We start from the raw sequence: 14,115 nt of genomic DNA, 5'->3' as shown, positions 1-14,115 counted from the left end.
CAATGTTCTCTATGCTTTGTTAATTCATAAGAAATTTACGGGCACTTCCTCATAGTAGTGCCAATGTTGAGAGACTGTTGTCCTCTATTAATAATATAAAAACCTGCTAAAGAAATAGACTATCCACACACACTCTAGAGGGTTTATTACATAATAAAAGGTCTATCACAAAGAATTGATGGATGGAATTCCTTACCGCATGATATTCACAATTCCCAAACTCTTTCTACAATCAAACGACGAGTTAAAGACTTATCTCTCCAAATAGTATAATGTATAATATATATATATATATAAATCTGTATATTTATGTAGTTTATTACTGACATTTATTTAATTGTTCCATGTTTAATTATGTAAGTATTAGCACGTATGTTTAGTTAAATATGTTAAACGTTATTTATGCACACGCCATACCGCTCCAAAATTCATCTTTCCTCTCATGAGTCTACTGGAAGAGATTTCTTTTGAAATAAGTAGCGCCTTTGTACTAGAATTACTGTAATAAATGCTCCTGTATGTTATTTTGTGTACATAAATAAATAAATAAAGAATAATGGGCAAACACTGGTACCTAGTAAATAAATATGTATGTATTTAACTTATTAAAATAAGGTGGTAGATCCACCTATTTTTTATCGTGGATTCATCCAACTTTTACCGATTTTCGGCACATTTTCTACTAATTTTCTAAAATTTGGGTTGGCGACACTGTCTTTTGTTTGTTTTGTTTTGATTCCAAAGTTTTGATTTACAGTTTTTTACACTACCGTAAATATTTTAATTAATTCAGGATGAACATAGAAAGTGCCGCTATAAATATAATAAAGAGAGGAGTAGAATTGGACACCAAAAAACGATATACAGAAGCACTCGTGTGTTATCAGGAAGGTCTTCAGATTTTGGTGGATAAAATGAAAAGTTTGTACAGCTTATTTATTTTTGTAAATATCTAAGATACAACTTTTCTGGCTAACAAAGTTGTTATCCCTACAGATTGTAGAGACACAACTTTTTTCATGTAACCTTTCTCTATTTTTAGGTGAGATTGATGAAGCTACAAGAACTTACCTTAGAAAAAAGGTGGAGGAATATATGAAACGAGCAGAAGCAATTAAGAAGTTAGTGATTCAACAAAAAGAAGCAGGCCAGTTCCATGAGCTAGTTCATATTGAGAACAATTCTACCGGACATAGTTACAAGACTTTATTTGGCCGTTTTCTCGATGAGGAAGTACAGTATGTAGTGGTCGAGGATCCATATATTAGGAGCTTTCACCAGGTACCTACATTTGCACCTGTATAAATTTAGGGCTAGAGATATTTAGTGTCTTTGTTTTGCAATAATGGAGCAATAAAAAGAAATTCACTGCAAATAAAATTTAAGTGAATTCCCTTTTTTAGACATTCTGTTTAAATGTATCTCTAATAAAGATTATAGCGAGGTACCCAGCTACAAAAGTACAGGTTCAAATGTTATCATGGCCACATACTAATACATTTTTCTGAGTTATGTGTTTACATTAGTTTAAGTGCTAATAAACGGGATGTGTAACTATGATCCAATATGAGTTAGGTTCACTGGCACAGGTTGTGGAGGACAGATAGGAGGTGCTTTATGTAAAATTCTGATAATACTAATACTGTTTGACTTTTTAATTTTTGACTTCTTTATTTCCTTAAAAACAATAATGACACTGAAATAAATTAGAAAAGGTCTATAAATAAATAAAAAAATCTTACATAGCACCTCATTCAGGGCACACGCTCAATATGCTGGCAGCATTACCTCGCTAAATAGCCAGACTTTTTTTGAGCAAATAATCAACATAATGCCCATCTCCAGGTTACCAGTTGTCTCAATGAGATTATTTGTGATGTCTGAACTGTCTTTGTTGAGTTGAGAGGAAAGTGGATCTTATGGTTTTGCCACCAGCCTTCATATTCACGAACATTGACATGGCATCATAATTGTCTTATGTCTCTTTTTCTGTCATTTTACATAACCAAAGAGATAGTAACAATGAGCCTTGTCAAGCTTTATAGATAGACCCCCCAATTCTAAAATGCAACTAAAACATACAGTTTATCTTGATTATTTTCCTCATGTTTCTTTCATAACATAAACAGTCTGTGTCAACCATAGAATACTCTTATATCTCTTTATTCTGTAGTCGACATATCAGGTGAACACATAATTTGTTTCATTTTATTGGAAATAAGCTTTATTGTGGCTTTTTCATACACATTTCATCAAATAGTAATATTTTAGTTCTCCTTTCACTAAGTATGGCAATAAATCTAATGTGTATTTTTTTACCATTTAATATAGAAAAAAAAACATTAAAAAATTGCATAAAACAAAATCAAAAAAATATTTGAATGAAAAAAAGGGACAAAAAGAAATTCCGATACCGGGAATCGAACCCGAGCCTCCTGGGTGAGAGCCAGGTATCCTAGCCACTAGACCATATCGGAGTTACGTGGTATGACGAAAGTGTTGTACTAAAGCGATTGATGAATTGTTCGACTGCTCAAAAATGTATTAATTTTTTGTATGATTTATATTCATTGTTATTTTTTTCATTTCAGTGTCAAAACTTCCTGCGACTATGTGAGCTGTTAGTACGATCCTGTTCGAATTTAAGGCATTTAGAGCTAATAACGTCTAGAGACGGTCGCTCGGAGGGTGACCAAAGGGAGTGGTTTAGTAATTTGTCAAGTGATCTGACGAAATACAGAGTAAAACTCATTGTAAAGTATTCAGAGACTTTGCACGATAGACAAATAATGTAAGTATCCAACAATGATCTTTTAATATACTTATAAGTACCTAGTTCCAGTCATAGAGCGCCACTATGAATAGCGAGTAAATGCTCTAAACTTTGTTTTTAAATTATTTTATTAATGGTTTATATGAAGGTGGTGCTAGTGATGCGTAAAGAGTTGCACGTATTTAAACGTTGTTACTATTATTTTCAGATTAAGTTCGGGGTGGATAATAAAAATAGGTAGAGGCTTAGACTTTTTCAAAGCCCCTGAAAATAAATTTTGTTTGGGAGTTTACGACATGGATTTGAGGCCGTGCCACGAAACTACTGTCGATATAGTTCATTCTAAGAATGTGAAGCAGTCGTATGGATGAGACAAAATTGTTTAAAAAAAATTAATTATTTATAGGAATAAATTATGGTTTTGCTGTTATTTTGTAAGTAATAAATCATTTTTTTTTATATGTTGTTATTTGATTCAAAAGCATTGATTTTCGAATATATTTATACCAAACAAAGTAGGGATATTATGCTTTTTAGTTTAATATTTAATTTTGCCATTCTTTACGAGAGGGCGTTGTTACAGATTCTGAATTTTTACTACGCTTTTTTAAATATAGCCTCTGGCCCACTGCTATGCAGTGCTTAGGTACTTTCTTTTTAAAGGAATATTATAATTACCTGCATAAGCATTAATTATAACATGTCTGCTCTAATAAAAATTATTATTGAACGAAATTATTTATGACCTTATGAAATAAATTGAAGTAGTATGGAAAATCTTAACATAAATTGAAAGTGCATTAGGTATACGAGGAAAATGTTTGCTATCGTCGAAAATAATACACCGATTAAATGAAAGAAGCTTTTAATGTGTAATATACTTTATTTATATAAACATAACAATAGTGCGGGGGACCACACAATCATAATTTCTATACAGGTATATCGTAGAGCAGGCATACAAAACGAGTACACGAAATAGTTTGAAATAATGGTGGAACCGACATTACAGTTAAGAGAAGGGTATTAAAAATTAAAATTAAATATGCCTTAATTGAAAAAATTGCATATATTTGAAAGCTAATAAAAAGTCACGTGATTGCTGTCCATCAATCCTGCCAATGGCGGCGTACCACAGATACAAAAGAAACCTTGATTGGCGGAATGATTCGAGTCACATGACCATTTTTATTTATACCTTCTTTTCTTTACAGAAAACCGTAATTAATGTTTTCCGTAACTATAATTGTAGCTGTTACAGTAGATAATCTTAAAAATAGCAGTATAATGCTCGGCACGTCACGAATGGCGTAAAAATCATTTCATGGCAATAAGTGAGCCATTTGAAGACTAGTAACATAAAGTATGGCATCCGTTTTAAAGATCTTAATTTATTTAAATAGAGGATTTACGTATATAAAGCATATATGAACAGCGGTATATTTACAAATGTCAAAGTCGAAGAATGTCTTGAAATAATGAAAAAAAAAACAAAATCACTAACAAATAGTGCATAAAATATACCACGACATGTGACGGACTGGCATGTAAATTATGTATATTTAGTGAATGCATGGGGAATCTTCTATGATGAGAGATAAAATATTACGAGAGGAATCTTCCATTGTCCATTTATATTAAAATCTTAAAAATATATACGCAAACAAAAAAAACATATATTTTTTTTATATTTGTCTCTTTGCATTTTAAAATCTTAACAAGATCAAAGTACAAATGTACAGTCAAAAAATCCTTTTTATTTACACGTAACTCTCCTGTTTTGCCGAAAATAGCATCAAAGACTCCATGAGATGTGGCCGGATCATTTCTTCTACATCTTTCTCATATTCGAGGAAAGCCTCGGGGTTATGCTTGTATATGATTCTCAGGGCTTTGAGGCAATGAATAAGGGTTTGGTCTGGGTTGACGTCGACGTGGGGCCGCGTTCGCTGCATCCTAACCAGGCGGATAAGATGAGGAACGCCCTCCAACTGGACGATCTGATGAGCTACCTCTGGTACTATCGCCAGTCTGGAACGAAAATTATGTATTAAAAATTATAATAATTTTGTTCTTATATAAAAATTTGTTCTCCTAATATAAAAAGTGCGAAAATATATAGTGTGTATGATTTTACGATCATTTGCACGCCAAATAGGTGCTCTCAATTTTAGATTAGGCTCTTTGGGCGGATATAGACTATTAATCCATTCATTTACGTCAATGGAGTCGCAGGTAGTATGGCTGGTGCCAGTTTAAGCATTTATTATGTAAATTTTCATCTTAATATTGAATACTGATGAAAAACAGATCTCTTCTCTCGTCTTATATTTAAAACCGGAACATCGATTGAGTTGATCTTGGCCCTATTATCAAAGTGTATTTCCCAAAATTCTGCATTCGAGTAATAGTTACCTCGATATAGCTTCAGCGGCGTGGCAATGCAACCGAGCCTGCGCGCGCAGCTCGGCGGCGCGCGGCGCGTGCGCGGGCGCACTCCGCGTGAAGCACACGAGCGCCGCCGACACCGCCGACTGCGCCGACAGCGAGAGAATGCAGCGCGGGATGCGGGAGAGGGATGTTAGGAACGAGGCTGTTTGTTCCTGGAATGTTAACACAAATTTTAACTCCGGGATTAAGTATAGTCTAAGTATTATTCTTTCTTTGTAGTCTTCAGCAACCTACATACCAAATTTCATCGTAATCGGTTCAGTAGTAGTTTTTGCGTGAAAGAGTAACAAACATCCATATATACTGACAAACTGTCGCATTTATATTAGTAGGATATCATATTTTTATTGTATTGCATTAATTGTTCAAAGTAGAAATAAAAACGGCGATCTTTGATGTTTTCTCGCTGGAAACATTGTACAGGAATTTATACTAAAATCCATAACAACAACGTCTTCTAAGTGTCCTACGCATTTCTCAAATTGAAGGAGCCTAAAAAGTTTAATTACGTATAATTCAATTCAAAATTTAAAAACAAAACAAACCTGCAAGAACACAGAAATATTCGGCCCCCGCCTCTTCACGGCCGCCAGCAGTTTCTCCACAGACCGATGCCTGGTCAGTACTTCTACGATGTCTGACTGACTGCTCTTGTCCACTGGCTTCTCAAGTTCCAGTTCTCTGACCAAGTTGACCAGGCACGCTGTGCACAGCAAGAGGAGTTGGCAGCAGTCCGTACGGGTAAGGATACCTGAAGGTAAGTGTTTGTTTTAAATAGCTATGTAGGTAGATATTAGATTTGGAAATCCATATAAAAATTATTTTTGTTTGTTACGAATACATTCAAAAGGCAACATTTTTCTGAAATTTCCCACGGGTGGGAAGCCACGGACAAACGACTTGCACCTAAAAATGTCTATGATGATTAATTCATACCGCAGAATATAGAAATTTCTGTGGAATTCATGAATCTTTGTATTCTGTGGTTCATACATTCATCTTTAGTGGCACCAACACGGCCCAAAATGGTACTAAGAAACAGCTTTAGATTTAGAATGCAATGTTATAAAATGGTGTTACTAAAATTTTTAATTTCTTAATTATTAAAACTCCTCAATTTCTTAATTATTATCGATTAACAGTTTAAATTGTCTGATCATATCAAAAAATATAATTCAATAATTAATTACACGGCGCAATCATTTTAAGTACGGCCATTCATCAATAGATGTCGCAAGCAGTTAGAGATTTTAATGTGGCCTAAACTTCCTATAGAATGATTAGTACCTAGTGCTTAATACTAATTTAATAGGAGACAATAAACTAATTACCAGTTATATTATCTACAATGGAATTCAAGTAGAGATGAAGTTGTGTGAGGTCGTAGTGTCCCCTTAGCCACGGCGCCGTGATCTGCGTGAGCACTGTGATGGCCTCTCTCATCTGAGGTTCCGGGTTCGATTGGTCTGACAGTATGTCCGATATGATCTCTATACCGCCACCCTGGAAAAAATTGTTTTGTATAAGTTTATGATACCTGTATCCATCAATGTCAGGGCCCGAAACTAAAGCGATTAAAAAATCTAAGTTTTCACAAATATTACGATACATGCACAATTTTCTACACATTTACAACATACAAGATATTTTGTTGCTTTGGTTCTTTCCATTCTCTTTCTGGGGTTGTCAGAAAGGGCGACTAAGGCTAGCGATAAAGAACTAACAATTTATGTTTGATAAACATTTTGCCAAAACATTTTACATAGTGTCTAAATGTCTTTCAGTAGTGATAATGTAAAGTAAGTATCTTATCGGGAATACTCTTGACATAAAACAGAGATTTAATCTAAATATCCCCAAATCAATTAATAATTTTGCCAGTTTAACTTACCTCTTCGAACTGTTTAACCGCTTCTCCGGTGACGCAAACAGTCGCAAGGGCTCTCAAAGAAAGGGCTTTGATAGAACTCTTGTTACTCTCAATAATAGCCGTTAGTAGGGCCCTGGGTACTCCGCAGTCCACGAATGGCAGGTCGGTAATGTTCTTCATGATCTTAGAGCATTTCTCGTGGAGATCACTTTCAACGCTGTCGGTTAACATCGCGAGGTGACCGATGGATGTTAAAGTGCTTTTGAGAATCATGTCCGACGGCGGTTCTTCGATTATTGATACTAGTGTCTGTGGAAATTAACATATTTTAGTTTTGGTACGGTTGTTTTTTTTTACGAACAGAAATTTCAACTTACAGTCGAAATCCGAAATTTTACATATACATAAAAATGTGTTATTGTCGTTTGATCATTAGTCAAGTCAGATATCAGTGGACCAGAATTAAAACTACAAGATTTAGCTATTTATACTACTAAACTTTAAAAAGCACATCTTAGGGAAGCTTTTTATTTATATTACCTTCATCTGTTGAACCAGAACCGCCTTCGTAGTTTCCAAGAAAATCCCAATCAGCGTGTCCAAATGCTTCACCACGAGATTCCACTCTGGGTTGCTTTCGTTCATCTCCAGTTTAACATCCTCTCCTATATCTATCAGCTTCCTCAGATATAGTTCTAGAGACTTCTTAATTCTGTCCCACCTCTCGGGAGTTTCCCCTGGAGGCTTGGTGTTGAGTGTAATGCTATGGGCCAGAACAAATTCGTTGATGTTCGCTACCAATAAACATATCTGTTCTTCGCTTGTCTTTTCCTCTTCAATTTGCCTGGAATTAGTAACGTTTATTAGCACTGACGTGTGATTGGGGCTATTATTTAGTTGTATTTATTATTATCCGCGCTGACGGTTATCGTTGGCTTTATACTGTTCATGTTTAATTATAGTATCACTGTCGATCATGTGCTTTATATTATATGTTTTTATCCAATTAATTGTTTTAATATCGTCTTCTCAAACCAGTTAAACTATTACATGAAACAAGACCTTTTTAATCTTTAGGCTTTTAAGGCTTTGTTGGACTATTTATATTAAATAAACAAGTTATTTTGTATATTTTGGAATTGGATTGTGTTTTATTTAATTAGTAGGTATACCGTTACTTAAGGGCAACCAATAATTGAACGTCTACCTTTTAAAAACAGATCAATTTATGAACCATAATGATTTCCTATGCATGTGAAATCGTTTATTATTAATCAAACAAGTGAATGTTTTCTCTATTAACATATTCGCGTCACGTTTTAGTGATCAATTGCGTAATGATTTAATATTCATTTAGAAATTGGTAAACATTCGCATACTTATTGCTTTCTCAATTACATTGGAGAATTGTATAAGTTTGTATTATAAACAGATTAGATCACGCGGATGAGATGACATACAAAATATAACGGTGTTCTATTGTAAAATGAGTAAATCGTTCAAGTTACGAGTCATGCTCATCAGTTATTGTAAATATGTACCTTAGAACTTCGCTGTATTGATGTACAATGATCTGCCCATGGGTTTGTACTTTCTTGATGTTCCCGGTTATGGTGGCAGAGCTAGCAGACACCATGGCTTTCATCTCTGCACCCAAAGGTTTGCTCTGAAGAGTGGTCATACACTCGTTCTCGCAGGAGCCCACGAGGTCACACAACCAGTACTGTACAGGCTCAGGTTTGCGCTCGCACAGTCGCTCTAAAGTAGTCTGGTCTATACTCCTCTCCCGGTATAATATCTCGTTCTGGTTATTTAAAACCAACCTGTAATGAGACAAAAATAATCATTTATATCCAAGAATATTTAGGTCGCTTCATTCTAAAGTAATAGTAGCAATGAAACTCACCCGCTGTTAAACTTGTCTAATAAGTTCAGTCTACTGTTTTTGTTGACGCTCTTTGGTGTAACCCCGTTCATGAACTCGTGAGGAGCCAACATTTTTGGTGTGGAAGTACATGCTAAATTAATTTGGACATCTACGAAATTCATTTCCGTTTGTTTTAATTTTTCTCTTTTGGAATCATGAGTTAAATCCCTGTTATTTTTTGAGTCAGTCTCATAAGGGGTCTTTTGTTTATCTTGGAATTGAGGAGGTGGTGTAACCCTTCTATTTTTCATGTTGGAATCGTCGTCGGTGTCTTTTGCGTTCGTATTGTCACCACCAATAAGTCTTTCATTGTAATGTGGTATAAGCATTTCTTTCTCTGGATAACCAACTACCACCCACGAGTTTTGCTCGTATGCCCTTGGGAGACCTAGCGATGGTACTCGACTTCCATCTAATACTCCACCTGCTTCGCTGTCCACGATACCTGGTTTTTCTTTTTTAGGGAATATCCTAAATAAATCCTTAGCTTTATCTGATCTAGTTGCCATTCGTTGTTTTGCCTTGGGACCTGTTTTCTTTGTTGTAGGTTTTAAATGAAGACTATCCATTATGTTTTTCCCTAGTATCGCATTGGCAGGCTTATGAATTTGACCTTTATCGAACTTTTCCTCAATGACACTTTCATCTTCATCAATGTAGCCTAGCGAATGATGGCCGCTTTGAATGTCAAGTATTTGTTGATCCAATCGTTGAGCTTCAAAATTGAGAGATTTGTTAAGCCTATCTCTTTGAAATTTTGGAGTATTTGTGATCGGAAGATTGTCTTCATTAGACATACTTCTTTTATATTCAACTTTAGCAATAGATGTTCGTTCAGTAGGAACGTAAGAAACATTTGATATAGGTGTTCGTACTCTGGGCTGGTTGTTGACAACGATTTCATTGTTGTTTGCCAATTTTATATATTCTAAACTTTCATCCGATTTATTTTTACTTGTTTCCAAATCTTTTACTTTTGCTACTTTACTTAGTTTAGTACTATCAGTTTCCGAGCTTGAAACGAATGATTTCTTAACTGGATATTTTTTTGATGGACTTATTACATTAATATTCTTAACCGGTACTTCTTTGGCGTCTGAGTATATTGCACTTTTATTTGGAGTATTTTCTTTATTACTTACATTATTCGGAGGTGTAACTTTTATTTCTACTCTATTATTTTTATCAACATTCGATTTGGAATTAACAATTTTCGGTGAGATATTTTTTGAAACCTTATCTACATTGTTGTTTTCGCTATTTACATTCTTAGCAGTAGCTATGTTATTAGTTTTATCATCTTTATCTTTTAGTAATTCCATATGCTCTTCATCTCGATGAATTTCGTAATATTTTTGTAAATCATATGGGGTTTGTATAACACTGCTACTTCGATTTCTTGGTTTAGGAGTGGGGGCTCCACTATTATTTAATACTTTAGCGTTATCGACAACATCTTTGCTTTGTGGAGTGTTCGGGAAAACTTGCCTAACAGTAATATTTTCATTATTGTTAGAATCGCTGCTACTAGACGATTTGTTTTTAGATTCGTTGGACTCGGGAGAGGGGTAGTACTGCGAGGGCGGCGGGGAGCTATCGGAGTCAGAGAACCCGGAATCTTGGCTCTTATGGCTCCCGGGGCTTCCGTGACGTAGCGGCCACTGGTTTATCTGCGCATTGTTAGGCTGCGCAATGTTATCGGCACTATTGTTCCTTTGTTGCTCGGGCTGGTTAGCGATCCAATGAGGCAATTGCGGCTCCCAGTCGGGTTCGACCAATTTTTCGTTTTCCTTCCACCGCGGCTGGGCTACCGGGCTGCCGAAGTTCCGTACATTCTGCGGGGAGTCCTCCCACCAGACCTTGCTGCGCGTTCGTTGGAAGTTCGACATCCTGCAAAGAACAAAAAGTTGATAGGTAAATGACTCGTGGGAAATGCGTGTAAATCATGTAATGAGCGTTCCTCAAATGACGTAATGTCTTGGTCTATAATGGAGCCTATAGTTTGGGAGGTGACGACGCGTGACGGTCTACAGAGGTCACATTTGTTTTTGTTTATTTTTTGTTTGTCTTCATGGGAATTTACTTTAGAAAAATTGATTTGGTTTTGAAATTAAACTTGTTAAAAAAGAAAACATGTTGTAGAGTAAAATAATAATAATTGTCTCAAACGCACTACTGGTCTAGGGCAGATGTTAAAAACCGTTGCAGGACTATTGTGCAGTTTGTGCAAGGCCATTCATTCATCGACCGTGATTTTGTTGTCCCCTCGGCTTGTGAATGTCGTAATATGTATAACGGGGTCGTTTAAATTAAAACTTACAACTAAAATTGAAATAGGAACGTGTAGGTAGCTATTCGTAGGTAATATTAATGTATTCTTTTTGTATAAACTTGTACAAAAAAGTTTATAAATATGTAGATTTATGTCCTTTTACAAATCACCTTTTTTCATAAAGATACAAATAAATGCTTTTTGGGATTCCATTACACTCATTCATAAATTTGACTTAAAGGTTGACCAAATCACCTACTCTCGTTTGGTCGTGAGTCATACAAGTCAGTGAATCAGATTCACCGATAGCTGTATTTACTATCTGCAGCCAGGCTGTTACTCACTGATAGTGTACGGAACCTCATTAATATGATAAAATATTTCAATACACATTCTTCTTCAACCATTTTTAAAAAAGAAGGAGGTTTGACTGTTTATTGGACGAATGTTACGCGCGATTACTCCGTTTTTGATGCGTCGCTCGGAGGTCGAATCAGTTAGGTAGCCGATTCAAATGCGTGATGCTCAGAAAGGCACAGGTTCGTAACCCATCTCGGCCATATACCAATAACTATTTTCGAAGTTATGTATTTTAGATTATGTAATAACAGATGTTTGGCCAGTGAGGGAAAACATCATGAGGAAACCTGCACATTCGGCAACTGTAAATATGAACGATTCAAGACGGGTTAGGTTTACCTGCAAAGGTTGTGGAGGTCAGATGGGAGTAGCTTCGTATACAAATCTGACTCACCCAATCCATGGTAAAAGCATACCCCAGCATACCTTCTCTCCAGAGTGATGAGGATGCAACCGGGACTAAAGCAGAAGAAGACGATTTTGATGATTCTATTCTTGTTTGAAAGGATGGATAAACTCCTAATGTGGTCCCATATTTACCACGTCAAGATCTGAATCGTAATTTCGAAGAACCGCAATTTAAAAATCAATCTCCTTCGTACGTTTCGAGGCTCTCACCCTTAATTTCAAGTAATTAATACGTAAAAGTAGATTACTAGTACAGTCGACGGCAGAGTGATTATTTATTGCTATTGTACCGTTGAAATCTGAATTCTTTTACTTACGATTTCTTTGAAATTCTTTTCCTTTTGTTTCCTAGATTAATAAAGTTAGATTTAAGTAAATAGATGTAATAAAAATAAGGACCAAAGCAGTTCTTCTCATGCCGAATAAAAATAGCTTTTATTTCTGCTGGCATAAAAGACTGTCCGCGAACGATTTACGCCTTTATATTTTTAGTACAAAAATTAAAAACAAGTTAGCTTTAATTTTCATATACAGTTACATTAAGGGTAATAATAAACATTATTATTTTATAAGGGTTATTATATGCTATTATTATTAAGTTTTAACAGTACATAGAGCAATTAACACTAACGTCCCATCTTTGTTCCTTGAGTGACCCATTGAGCAAGCATGCTAATGGACATCTAACGATTACTAATTTAAAGCTGTCTGTGTGTCAGGTAAGTTTTATGACGTCATCGCTTTGCAATAGTAATAAAGGTATAAGTAGTACGAATCTGTTTATTTATTATGAATCATTTGTTTGTTAAATGTTAACTTTAATAAGAATCATGTAGTTATACAATTGGTTATAATGATTTGCAAAGTTTTTTATATTACCGAATAAAATAGAACATAGTTAACATACTTACGAGTATTCCTTATTACCTATTTAACTAACTTAATTAAAGATGTTAAATAGTTTATAGTTTCATGATAAGTAAACGTATGTTTACTATACCAGCGTTTTCCCTATTACTTATAAAACTTACTTAGGGTAAGCAAAAATAGATATTTTGTTTTTTATTTTAACTAAAATTCAGAATGATTGAAAATTGCCAAATCATCATGTACCTAACGCTTTTTATAAGCCTATGTATTATGAAGTGTAAAATGAAAGGTCAAAATGGTTTTGTAGCATTAAGAATTTTATTACGTTAGTAGTTAGTATAAATTAGATATTTTATGTAAGCTTGCGTGAATGATTTATAAATTACGAAAACGTTAAAATATGTTATATTATAAATCGTGTATGAGATCAGTTTGTGAAATCCCACCGCTGATGTTAAAATCAGTTATATTTGAGTGGTATTGGAATGGTTAATGTGTTTTGCTTTTGAGAAATAGGCAGGTGATTTAAATGTAGCAATAAAAAATGTATGTATAGGGGATGCGGGATAACGTATATTTTTGTAAGTGCGTGGTGTGGGTTAAAATTTATTCTCTAGTCTCTTTGGTTTTGCTGCTCTTTATACATGCAAGTTGGTAAGATTTTCGTTTTTATAACCAAAGAACTCAGAATAAGTAATCTAAGTTTACAAATATATTAGCTAATGAAAACGTAAAATTATTTTTATGGTACTTTTAACACAGTATCGAATGAGAAAAATCTAAATGTCGCCGACTGGGGTTTTCGAGCGCGCTAAACGTTCAAACCTTGAAGACATCACGAACATTCCAAGCGATAGTGACTTCCTCCGACAATCCCGCTATCACATTGTGACCTTTATTCCCATTGCAGTAAATGTCATTAAAACACGCATTTATTTCGGATACGGTTGAGTAGGAACAATCGATGCAATTACTTTGTTTGACTTTGAAATTTTAGGATACTTAACATAAGTTTTGTACAGAACACACACTATAAAGTATATTTTCCTTACGGGGTATACATTGCCAATAGTTACAAGATCATGTTTAGCTGGAATGCCTTATGATGATTTAACTACAGATACAAACTTCTAGATAGAAAAGTGTCATTATATTGACTAAATCTATATTAATTTTTGTGCTAT

The 14,115-nt window shown here is 34.8% G+C and overlaps 3 protein-coding genes and 1 non-coding gene across 4 annotated transcripts in view; 2 read left to right on the top strand and 2 right to left on the bottom strand.

The window, feature by feature from the left end:
• LOC132903040 (tRNA-cytidine(32) 2-sulfurtransferase-like) overlaps nt 1–14,115 on the top strand; it is a 198,856-nt gene that overhangs the window by 65,635 nt on the left and 119,106 nt on the right. The window lies entirely within an intron of this gene.
• LOC106135571 (MIT domain-containing protein 1) lies at nt 701–3,232 on the top strand. Its single transcript, XM_013335921.2, has 4 exons — nt 701–921; nt 1,043–1,281; nt 2,592–2,791; nt 2,982–3,232. Exons 1-4 carry the CDS (start codon nt 795–797, stop codon nt 3,142–3,144), a joined length of 729 nt encoding a protein of 242 aa, XP_013191375.2. The 5' UTR covers nt 701–794; the 3' UTR covers nt 3,145–3,232.
• Nucleotides 2,406–2,477, bottom strand: Trnae-cuc (transfer RNA glutamic acid (anticodon CUC)). The gene has a single exon. It is a non-coding gene; the product is annotated as a tRNA-Glu (tRNA).
• Nucleotides 3,637–14,115, bottom strand: part of LOC106135609 (uncharacterized) — a 36,072-nt gene continuing 25,593 nt past the window's right edge. Inside the window, exons 2-9 of the mRNA XM_013335965.2 lie at nt 9,001–10,911; nt 8,636–8,917; nt 7,635–7,938; nt 7,116–7,403; nt 6,556–6,727; nt 5,770–5,975; nt 5,189–5,376; nt 3,637–4,804 (exon numbers count right to left, since the gene is read on the bottom strand). Coding sequence (XP_013191419.2) covers nt 4,534–4,804; nt 5,189–5,376; nt 5,770–5,975; nt 6,556–6,727; nt 7,116–7,403; nt 7,635–7,938; nt 8,636–8,917; nt 9,001–10,910 — 3,621 coding nt within the window. The 5' untranslated portion in view covers nt 10,911 and the 3' untranslated portion in view covers nt 3,637–4,533. The remainder of the gene's footprint in view (nt 4,805–5,188; nt 5,377–5,769; nt 5,976–6,555; nt 6,728–7,115; nt 7,404–7,634; nt 7,939–8,635; nt 8,918–9,000; nt 10,912–14,115) is intronic.

Source organism: Amyelois transitella, chromosome 21 (assembly GCF_032362555.1).
Source record: "Amyelois transitella isolate CPQ chromosome 21, ilAmyTran1.1, whole genome shotgun sequence".
NCBI classification, from domain to species: Eukaryota; Metazoa; Arthropoda; class Insecta; order Lepidoptera; family Pyralidae; genus Amyelois; species Amyelois transitella.
The sequence above is the reverse complement of the archived record's forward strand: the minus strand, read 5'-3'. Positions and strand labels throughout refer to the sequence as shown.

What these genes read in the sequence shown, in the direction of transcription:
- LOC106135571 (XM_013335921.2), top strand. Translation starts at nt 795, where the DNA reads ATGAACATAGAAAGTGCCGCTATAAATATAATAAAGAGAGGAGTAGAA. An exon ending in ATATTAGGAGCTTTCACCAG is followed by an intron (nt 1,282 to 2,591) that starts GTACCTACATTT and finishes TTTTCATTTCAG; the next exon opens with TGTCAAAACTTCCTGCGACT. An exon ending in TTGCACGATAGACAAATAAT is followed by an intron (nt 2,792 to 2,981) that starts GTAAGTATCCAA and finishes TATTATTTTCAG; the next exon opens with ATTAAGTTCGGGGTGGATAA.